Source organism: Leopardus geoffroyi, chromosome A3 (genome assembly GCF_018350155.1).
Source record: "Leopardus geoffroyi isolate Oge1 chromosome A3, O.geoffroyi_Oge1_pat1.0, whole genome shotgun sequence".
Taxonomy (NCBI): domain Eukaryota; kingdom Metazoa; phylum Chordata; class Mammalia; order Carnivora; family Felidae; genus Leopardus; species Leopardus geoffroyi.
In genome coordinates, this window is record NC_059336.1 from 125,064,126 (window position 1) to 125,075,271 (window position 11,146).

At 34.8% G+C, this 11,146-nt stretch overlaps 1 protein-coding gene across 4 annotated transcripts in view; it reads left to right on the top strand.

Annotated features, from left to right (window-relative positions):
* The window catches only part of WDR35 (WD repeat domain 35), a 60,758-nt gene extending 49,612 nt beyond the window's left edge, over nucleotides 1-11,146 (top strand). For 3 of the 4 annotated variants that reach the window (XM_045447642.1, XM_045447641.1, XM_045447643.1), the window contains 8 exons: nucleotides 1,148-1,294; nucleotides 1,932-2,064; nucleotides 4,577-4,687; nucleotides 5,647-5,811; nucleotides 7,163-7,303; nucleotides 7,962-8,118; nucleotides 9,703-9,943; nucleotides 10,245-11,146. In XM_045447642.1, the coding sequence (XP_045303598.1) occupies nucleotides 1,148-1,294; nucleotides 1,932-2,064; nucleotides 4,577-4,687; nucleotides 5,647-5,811; nucleotides 7,163-7,303; nucleotides 7,962-8,118; nucleotides 9,703-9,943; nucleotides 10,245-10,395 (1,246 nt within the window). In that variant the 3' untranslated portion in view covers nucleotides 10,396-11,146. Of the gene's footprint in view, nucleotides 1-1,147; nucleotides 1,295-1,931; nucleotides 2,065-4,576; nucleotides 4,688-5,646; nucleotides 5,812-7,162; nucleotides 7,304-7,961; nucleotides 8,119-9,702; nucleotides 9,944-10,244 lie in introns of those variants that run through there. The other variant, XM_045447644.1, reaches the window with a different exon arrangement.

The following is an 11,146-nucleotide window of genomic DNA, read 5'->3' on the forward strand; positions in this document are numbered from 1 at the left end:
TTCTTTTTTTTTTCACATATATTAATGGCTGGCCATGAGAGGTTTTCTCATTTGGTAGAAAAAAAAACATAAGACTGCAGAGACTGGGGGCTTTTATCATTTATTATGCAGCTCAACGTTTGGGTTTTCTTTTTTGATTTAGACCTTTATTTAATTTTTTGTTGTCAAGGAGCATGAAATAAAAATGAACGGTATATAGGGATTGAGTTTTATTCTTTATGTTCATTTTAGATTTGCATAAAATAATGTATGTATTTCAGCTATAAACATTATGTCTAAATTTTGTTAATATTATTTGTACTTCAAGGAGATCCCTAATACTGCTTAAGCCCTGAAAAGAAAGATAAAACCAAATATGTGTTTATATGTATGCTTTTTTTTTTTAAGTTTTTTTTTTTTTTTTTTTAATGTTTATTTATTTTTCAGACAGAGAGAAACAGAGCATGAACGGGGGGAGGGTCAGAGAGAGGGAGACACAGAATCTGAAACAGGCTCCAGGCTCTGAGCGGTCAGCACAGAGCCTGACGCGGGGCTCGAACTCACGACTACAAGATCGTGACCTGAGCCGAAGTCAGACGCCTAACCGACTGAGCCACCCAGGTGCCCCAGTATATGTATGATTTTTAAATAAGCCTGATCATGTCTCAATAATTGATGAAAAGAAGTTATTATTATTTTTTAAAATTTTTTTTTTCAACGTTTATTTATTTTTTTTGGGACAGAGAGAGACAGAGCATGGGGCAGAGAGAGAGGGAGACACAGAATTGGAAACAGGCTCCAGGCTCTGAGCCATCAGCCCAGAGCCCGACGCGGGGCTCGAACTCACGGACCGCGAGATAGTGACCTGGCTGAAGTCGGACGCTTAACCGACTGCGCCACCCAGGCGCCCCAAAGTTATTATTTAAATCATTATTTTGCTAGGAAAATTGGAAGGCTAGGAAAATAAAAGGCAGGAAGTTATTTCCTTTTCCTGATTTCAAGTTCTCCCCATTGCCTCTTTCCTGGTCAAATTTCTAAAATGTTTGGGGAGGTAACTTGTCCGTCTGTTCACTGCTGGGTATTCTCAGTACCCCGGAATTGACCCTAGCATGGGGTAGGCACTTCACAAGTATTTGTCAAGTGAATGAATGTATGCTGTTGTTTACAGAGATCTTGCTATCGGCCTCCGGCTGAAATTGGGAGATTGGTTTAGAGTACTCCAGCTCTTAAAAACTGGATCTGGTGATGCAGATGACAGTCTCCTTGAACAAGCCCACAATGCCATCGGAGACTACTTCGCTGATCGGCAAAAGTGGTAGGCGACCTATGTGAACCTCTTCATCTGTTCATGTAGCACTTGATATGGTAGCTGCCTGAGTACTTCCCATTGGCACAAAGCTGGGGACATTGAAGGCCGTCCCCCTGGATTCTTAAATTCAAGCAGATTTAAATTCCCAATGGGGAGCAAGAGATCCTTGATAAGTGTTATAAAACTTCGGAGTTTCCAAACTCACAAACGTGTGCTTAGTTTCAGGCAGGTTTCTACTGTTTAAGACCACAGTGTGCATTTCAAAGACATATGATTTATTTCTGAAAAAAGGAAAAGTATTTTATGGTTTCTTGTTTTCTTGTAGATTATTTTCAGAAGTCATTGGCTTTTATTCTTAGGTTTTCATTTGGATCAATACACTTATTTATGTCCGTGTTTGGAAGCACAACTGTATATCCAATTACAACAATTTTTCTTAATAGCCAAAGAATGTTGCAACTAAAATGTGCTTCAGAGTCTTTAGATTTTATCCCCCCAGTTTATACACTTCAAAGACATGCTGTAACTGAAGATGGTAACTAGAGTAATACTAGTAATTCTAATGAGCATTTTTAATGAGAGTGTTTATTTATCAGGAGATTCACATTAGTTTTAGAAATTGTTTTTTTTTTTTCCCCCATAGGTTGAATGCTGTACAATATTATGTACAAGGCCGGAACCAGGAACGCTTAGCCGAATGCTATTATATGTTGGAAGATTATGAGGGATTGGAGAATCTTGCCAGTTCACTTCCAGAAAACCACAAGTTGCTTCCAGTGGGTATTAAAAATTTTAGTTTTTAGATTTGTTAGGTTATTTTTGTTAGGTTTTGTGTTATAGTCAGGAAATATCTTCTGCCACAAGAAAATTTAAAATCTATAATCTCATAGTTTCTTAAATGTGGAATGATACTTTTAATTGTTAAAACAATATATCAATATTACAGACTGCTTGAAAATAGAGGGAAAATTAGTCATATTCCCACTACTTTAACATGTTCACAATCTCCTATAGTATTGTCAGTTTTATAAAATTGCTTTTAAAAGTTAGCTGACACATGAAATATTTACAGTTAAAATCTCTTGTCAGAGGTTTGCTTCAAAATTATCTGAGCTGGGTCTGGGGATTAGTGTGTGTGTATGTATGTTTGAAATTTGCTGTAATAAAGGTTTAAAAAGATAGCTTGACTTTTATTAGGTTATGTTAACAAAGTATTTAGTGTTAAAAAAGAAAAAAAACAGTTCTCTGGAAATTTGTTTTGAATGTCCTTTTTAAGCCTCTTAATTCTTGAATGACGTTAATGAGTTTATATTTTATTTGTTTTATGTAAAATGTAAATCATTGAGCTGTATAGTACCTGTAGAGTTAACATCTCTCAACTGCAGGGTCAGGACATGTATCGGTTGTGAGTTCTACCACAAAATTTTTGTTTGTTAATTAGTAGATGGTAGAATTCTGATAATTCAGTTTTGTCTCTTGTGAATTAGAGCCATTATCCCTGTAATAATGGCATTTTCATGTACTTTATTCTCAGTCCTGTGTTTTCTTGAGTAGGAAAGAAACTGAAATTAGTTACAACCTTGGATATCGGGACAGTGTGTCCTGCATTAATGTCATCTGTTAGGTGTGTCTGATGATGCAGAAAAGAGTATTGCTGTAGGATATCCAGAATAGTATTATTACTGAGTAAATATTAAGTTATTATAGCTATAGTAATAATTAAATAATTAAAATGCTTAAAAATTTTTAGTAGTGCAAATGTTTTTTTTAGTATTGCAAATTTTAAATCGAGTTTTTGAAGGAGTTTTAATAATACGGTAAAATTTACATAATGTTTAATTGAAAAATACAGAGAACGGAACTATATATAGTGTGAACACAATACATACACCAACTCACACATACATATAGATTCCTAAGACACAGATGTTAGGAAAAGACATCAGACTATTGAGAGAGATTTCCTATGGGTAGTAAGATTGTAAGTAACTTTTGTGCTTTCTAATTTTTATTTACCATTACAGTCTATTACTTTGTAACCAGAAAAATATAAACATTACTTTAATTAATTAATTAAATGCTTAGTTTTATTTTAGAGAGAGAGAGAGAGAGAGAATGTGAATGGGGAGGGGCAGAGAGGAGGGGGGTACAGAGGATCCAAAGCAGGCTCTGTGTTGAGAGCAGAGAGCCTGATATTGGGCTCAAACCCATGAACTATGAGATCATAACCTGAGCCAAAGTTAGACACTCACTGAGCCATCTAGGTGCCCCTAAACATTACTTTTAAAAAGATAGTTGGATCTAAAACATACTTTTATGATTTTCCCAAAATATTTTATTATTTTTTTTAATGTTTATTTATTTTGAGAGAGAGAGAGAGAGAGAGAGAGAGAGACAGCACAAACAGAGGAGGGGCAGAAAGAGAGGGGGAGACACAGAATCAGAAGCAGGCTTCAGGCTCTGAGCTGTCAGCACAGAGCCCGACGTGGGGCTTGAACCCACAAACTGTGAGATTATGACCTGATCACAGGCTCTGTGCTGACAGCTCAGAGCCTGGAGCCTGCTTCCGATTCTGTGTCTCCCTCTCTATCTACCCCTCCCCTGCTTGTGCTCTGTCTTTCTCTCTCTCTCTCAAAAAATAAATAAATGTTTAAAAAATTAAAAAAAAAAAAAAGAAGAAAGGGTAGGGAGAGGAAAACTCTTGCCAATTAGATATTCAGAAGGAAAAAAAAAATTGATTTTCTGAAAATGGAGAGTGAGCCAGATGGGTATGGTGGGTTTGTGTTGTGGTTCTCCTTCCTTCCCACCACCCTTGGAGGGAGCTCTGTTTGGGATCTGGCTTCCTGAATTAATGAATGGCCTATCTGGGGCATTTCTTCAGAGAGGTATTAGAGAGCTCTGTGAATGTGAGAGTTTCCTTAAGCCTCTAACATTACCATTGTTATACCATCAGTTGCCTTAAATGTTTTTTTCACACACCAGTATGGGGTTTGTTTCCCAGCTTGACGTTTCTGTGCCCTAGCTACTAGAGGAGCAGAGTGCAGGACGTTCCGGACCTGGTTAAAAAGTAGATCTGCAGCCGGAGCCAGTGAAGCACCGGTTTCGTAGACAGTGATGCCTTAGCCTCCTTTCTGGTTTGTAGCCTCTGCCCCTGTGTATGTTGCAACGAAAAATTACTGTAACCACCAGTAAATTTAATATTCGTATGTCCCTATGGAGTTTTGTAAATTGAACTATAAGTGATTTCCTTGGTCTGTGAGATCTGATAATATTGTTCTGTCCTTACAGGAAATAGCACAAATGTTTGTGAGGGTTGGAATGTGTGAACAAGCAGTGACCGCGTTTTTGAAATGTAATCAGCCAAAGGCAGCAGTAGATACCTGTGTACATCTCAACCAAGTAAGGAACTGAAAATTAAGGTCCCTAGTCATCCTTTTAGACTGTTGCCACTGTAGGGTTGAGGTGGATTTTGTGAAAGGAGCTAGATGCTTTCTTACTTTGTTGAGGACCTAGAAAATACTGGAGTTTGCATTTACCTCTTGAAGTGCTACCGTTAAGGGTGACCCACTCGTAACTAAGTCAATATGGGGACAAACCCTGTGCTTTTTAGTCAGGCAACTTGTTGTCTGGAAGTAATTTCATAATTTTCTGCATTTTATTAGGGTTTTGTTTCCAAAGAAGGACTAGTTAATGGTCATTGCAAGAGGAAGGAATTGAGTTACCTTATCAGTATTTATTTTGGCAATCTATTTTCCTGTCTCTTTAGAGAAAACATATATTTGATATTCTTGGGAGCTGGAATTTAACTAAAATTAAAGTGCAGAATTGTGGAAATTGTTGAATATCAGTATATTCCTTTAAGTGTTTTCTTGAAGTATTTTATAAAGCTCCATTTGCTTTTTAAAAATAACTTTTAAATGTTAAATCTGATAGGACATTTTCTTAACCGAAATGGCATATTTTGTTCTACTATAAGCAAGTATAGCTTTTCCTCACTTCTAGCTGGTGCAAAATTGAATTATAATATTGTAATTATAAACTTTGAAGCTTTCCTTTTCTGATGTCCTTCTTAAGCAAATCACAGTCTTGGGCCATTTAATCATTTTGACATGTTTGACTTATAGAACTTATAATTGCTCTGATTTTAATTAAAGTTACTGTAAACTGCCTGGCAGGCTCAGTCGGTAGAGCATGAGACTCTTAATTAAAGTTACTGTATTAAAAAATATATATACTGGTTTTTAATTTTAATATAGTGTTATTTATTACTATAAACTTAAATCTTTATTGTGTGAATTTTATGACATGTATGACTATAAATGCTTCAGTAGCTGAATGGCATATTTTTCCCCTCTCAGTGGAACAAAGCTGTTGAGTTGGCCAAAAATCACAGTATGAAAGAAATTGGATCCCTGTTAGCGAGGTATGCATCTCATTTATTGGAAAAGAATAAAACTCTTGATGCCATAGAACTCTATCGGAAAGCCAATTACTTTTATGATGCTGCTAAACTGATGTTTAAGGTAATACAATAATCTTGGTGAGTATTTGCTATGTTCTAGTTACCAATGTTTTCTTATGTACTGAAGAACACATTTTCCATTTTCTTTGAGAACAAGTACTTGCTATAGCAAAAGCCCTCTTGTTTTATTACTGCTATAACTATGCATTATCTTAGTATTATTACCTTTTACTAAAAAAAGCTATTCATTAGTGTTAGCACCTTACTGATACCTAAACAATTGAATATTTACTTAATACTGAAGTTAACAAGAGTTATAGAATTTTCAGGGACCATAAAATACAAATTCCCTTAATAATGGGAATTAAATCCTGTTGATAATAGAATTTTGTCCTTTTAAATGTACACATTTTAAGGGGCATCTGGGTGGCTTAGTTAAGTGTCTGACTCTTGGTTTTGGTTCAGGTCATGATCTTGTGTTTCGTGAGTTCAGGCCCCACGTGGAGCTCTTGTGCTGACAGAGCAGAGCCTGCTTAGGATTCTGTCTCCCCAGCTCTCTCTCTCTGCCCCTCCCTCACATATGCATGTGTGCACGCGAGTTCTCTCTCCTTCTCTCTCAAAATGAATTAAAAAACTTAAAAAAATAAATGTACACATTTTAAATACATTACTGTTTCATAATATGCATTTGGAAGGAAAAGGACTAATACAGTATTAATGTATATAGATAGTATATTCTGTTCTATTTTTTTCCCGTTGATTTAATAAAAAAGGGAATATTCCCCTCAATCATTTAGATAAATCCTTCTTTCTGAAGTCTGTACCATGTTAAAGTCCTCTTATCTCAGTATACTTGGAACACTGTTTTTAAAATCTCCTTATATGGGGCGCCTGGGTGGCGCAGTCGGTTAGGCGTCCGACTTCAGCCAGGTCACGATCTCACGGTCCGGGAGTTCGAGCCCCGCGTCAGGCTCTGGGCTGATGGCTCAGAGCCTGGAGCCTGTTTCCGATTCTGTGTCTCCCTCTCTCTCTGCCCCTCCCCTGTTCATGCTCTGTCTCTCTCTGTCCCAAAAATAAAATAAAACGTTGAAAAAAAAAAATTAAAAAAAAAAAAAAAATCTCCTTATGGAAAATGCTACCTCTTCCACGAAAACTTTCTTCATTTTGACTTACTTATTTAAGAGCATTTGTTATGAGTTGTAACTCCAAGGGCTAATGCCAAGGAAAGAACTGAGTACTTATAAGCTAAGGAAAAGGAAATGGGCTTAAAAATATTTATCATAAATGGGTGGTATTTATGTTCCATCCTACTGGTTTTTTCTTTTTATTAAAGAATCAAATTTTAGAGATGATTGTATGTGTACAAATAAAGATTAAGAAATATCTTCCCCAAGTTCTTTAAATGTTTAAAGATTGCAGATGAAGAGGCAAAGAAAAGAACCAAACCTTTACGTGTCAAGAAGCTGTACGTACTGTCTGCTCTGCTTATTGAGCAGTACCATGAGCAAGTGAGAAATGCCCAAAGAGGAAAAGTGAAAGGAAAGAGCTCAGAGGTAAGGTGGAACATTACAGAACATGAAGTCATCTGAGGTGTTTAAGGAAAAAAGACTATCAAACTTCTCTTTAGGGACAGGCCATTTAATTTGCTTGTCTGCATTTATTTTCTTAAATGATATGAGGAAAAGGAGTGACTGACTTGGAATTAGTACTCAAATTTAGAAATTTCTGCTGAGGAATATTGGAAACTTTTCCTGCAAGACTAATTTGTAGACTTTGCTTTAATTTTTTTTACTTGGTAAACCCTTTCTAACCAGTGAGTTTTAAAAACCTTGCTAGAATATGTATATTACTTTATGTGTAAATGAATCTCTTACTAACTTAAAGTTTATAATGAGTTCTATTAAAAAATTTGACCACACCATGGGGAGAATTGTTTCCCAGCGTGTATGTTTGTCAGATCACATCAAAGTGCACTTGAAATAATTTACAGTTTTATTGGTCAATTATAGTTTAATAAAGCTGAAAGAAATTTTTGATTACAGCAGCTTAACAAAATACGACTTCTGATGGAGAAATGAAGTCTGTAATGACAGTTTTGTAATGATAAAATCTACTTTCCTTAGTTTAATGTATAAACCGTCTCAGAAGTTGTCTTCGTTAGGGTGACTCATGGTTGCACTGACAGAAAACGTGGCTCTGCTTGACTCATAGGCCACATCTGCTTTGGCTGGTTTGCTGGAAGAGGAAGTTCTGTCTACAACTAGTCGTTTCACAGATAATGCTTGGAGAGGGGCTGAGGCTTACCACTTCTTCACACTTGCCCAGAGGCAGCTCTATGAGGGATATGTTGACACTGCACTGAAGACAGGTGGGCCTTTGACCCAACGGGGACAGTGTGTTTAAATTGAATGTGAAGAGCCAGCTCCTTCAGATTGCCCATATATTAACTTCAGTAACACTTTTATGCATGGGTTTATTTTCATGTTTGAGATTTGCTGTCTCTAGTCTATTTTGCACATTCTCCTTTGTTTTGAAGTTCTTTTGATTTTTTTAAATACATACGGTTCACATTAAAGTCAGAGGTTTGAGATAAGCAAAAAGAATGTCTATAGCATTCACTATTCTTTTCATTAGAAGTTAAAGTTTTGAATATATATAAAAGTTTGTGTTTTTTATAGTATCAGGAGTATAACATGTCCTTTTTCAAAAACATAATATGTTGTAAAATATTTCCATATTAATAGATTTCTATAGTATTTAACTTGTTTTTTTGTTTAAAACGACACTGTAAAAAATAAAATGTCACTTCTGTAATGATTACAGTCAAAACAGAAAAAAATAAAATAATCTAATAACTTGTAAAATAATCTTATAACTCAGAAGTAATGATTACTGACATTTGGGCGAACTTCATTTTAGACATTTCTCCATGCCTATAAAATTGTGGACAGTTTTCCTTAAGCTAATATCATACAATATATGTTGTTCAGGGGCTTGCTTGCTTTATGCCCTCCGTTGTATATTGCAGTGATGTTTCCATGTTGGTAAACATAGATCCATGTTATCACTTGTATTAGCAAGGGGACTGTAACAGTTTTTTTTCTAATTGGTTATTATACATAAGAATTATTTTTATTTTTACATGTTTACAACTGACCTTTATTTAATTTTAACTGATTAATATGTGGTATAAATTATGCAGTTAGGTTTAAGATAGTTCTATTTCATATAACTTATACACAGTTCCTAAACTTGAAAGATAAATTAGAATTTTAACTTGAGAGTTTTCATCTACTGGGTGAAGAAATCCAATATACAATCTATTAATTCTACAGTACATTTTGAAGAAAGATTATATCTCTAGTATAGAAAAAGTAAAAATAAGATATGGCAGCTATCAAAATAAATGTCTGAACTGACAACTTAAGAGGCACATTGTCACTTCTCTTTTCTCAAAGTTCTGTTTCATTCAGTAAGACAAAAAAAATCTCTTCAAAGAGATGCAAAGAAAAAACACGATTTCGTACTGCTTTGCTTTTTTATCAAAAAGAAACCTGATGTTATTTTGAGTATTATGACTAACAGTATAATATTAATTTACTTTTTTTCTGGAATGCCACAGAAATTTCTAATATATTAACATGAAACAAAAGATGTGGGTTTTGATACCAATTTTTATTTTTATTTTGTCTTTGTGTGTGTTTCTGAATGGCAGAGCGTGCACATCATTTGATGGTGGTTGTTTTGTAGGACCTGAGCTGTTAGCTAGCGTTACAGAACTGGGAACTCACGTAACCTGCTTCCTTCTACCAGTGCTTCGATCTCCCACCGTTATTTTAAGCTTGTAAGAGTTCATGTAGGTTAAAGTAAAGCAGCTTAACATAGACTCTTTCCCATGCACGATCATACTAATGATTTCTTTTCAAAATCTAAGTTGTCCTCTTTTCTCTAGCTCTTCACCTGAGAGACTATGAAGACATCATCCCTGCCGTCGAGATCTACTCTCTGTTAGCACTCTGTGCGTGTGCCGGTAGAGCTTTTGGTACTTGTTCAAAGGCTTTTATTAAACTTGAATCTTTAGAGACCCTCAGTTCAGAGCAGAAACAGCAATATGAAGATCTCGCTTTGGAAATCTTCACCAAACATACTCCAAAAGATAATAGAAAATCTGAATTGGACAGCCTTCTTGAAGGGTAGGCTAATTGTCATTAGTATATGTTATACACCCTATTAGAAGCTGAGATTTCTATAAGTGTAGTAGTGTGATATAATAATTTAAGCACTAAATTTTGAAGTAATTTACCTTAATATTACAACCTATTTTATTTAGTCTTGTGAGTATATTAATGCTTTATTTTCTTATTGTAAGAAAAGTTTTTAATCGAAAGTTGCCTTGAGATGTTTTTCATTCCTTAATTTTTTAATTGTGATAAGTAGTTTAAGTAATTAGAAGTTTTAAAGTATAATTAATTGTTTTTCCTCTTGTTTTTACAGAGGGGAAGGGAAATTGCCAACATGTGTTGCCACGGGAAGCCCAATCACAGAATATCAGTTCTGGGTGTGCAATGTGTGCAAGCACTGTGTTCTGGCTCAGGAAATCAGGAACTACAACTTCTGTCCCTTATGCCATAGTTCAGTGGGATGAAGAAATGACAGATTGTATCTAACTGTAACATACATGTAGCATGTATACATAGCTCTAGCTGGATATACAATAAAGCTGACTTTCATACATTTTATATAAAAATCAGCACCATTATTTCATAGTTGTATATTTACACAAAGTTACAAATTATGTGTATATAACATCTATATTATATATACATATATGTATTATGTATACATACAATTTTGTGTAAAAATACAACTATGAAATAATCATGCTGATTTTCATATAAAATGTATGGAAATCAGCCTTATTTCCTACCTGCCTATATCTATCTCTCTGTCTATAAATTATGGTTACATAATACTATGAAAAAATTCCAAATAAGAAATTTTTCTCACAGTTTCAAGGTTACTAATTCATTAAGAAACCTTGGCAGGGGGCAGGTGGGGGAAGCATGGGAGTGGGGCAAAGTTGAATTTAGGGAGTTGACATAGCCTGTATTAGAAGAATGTTAAACAATTGTGATACTAAAATTAGCTCTATTGCTAGCTGTATTTAATTAAATAAGTATTGAATGTCTTCTGTATTTTATTTTCAGAAATGAGAAGACACTTAAAGATATTTTTTATAATTTGAATTGTTTCTAATAGCCTTATTTTTTTATATAGCTTTCCCTTTTTTATCTACCCTTTTAGCCTCATCTGAAAGATGGCATTTGGCATTACTCTTTATATTGTGCAGAAAAATTGGCTGTATTTATAATGATATAAATTTATACAAAAACATC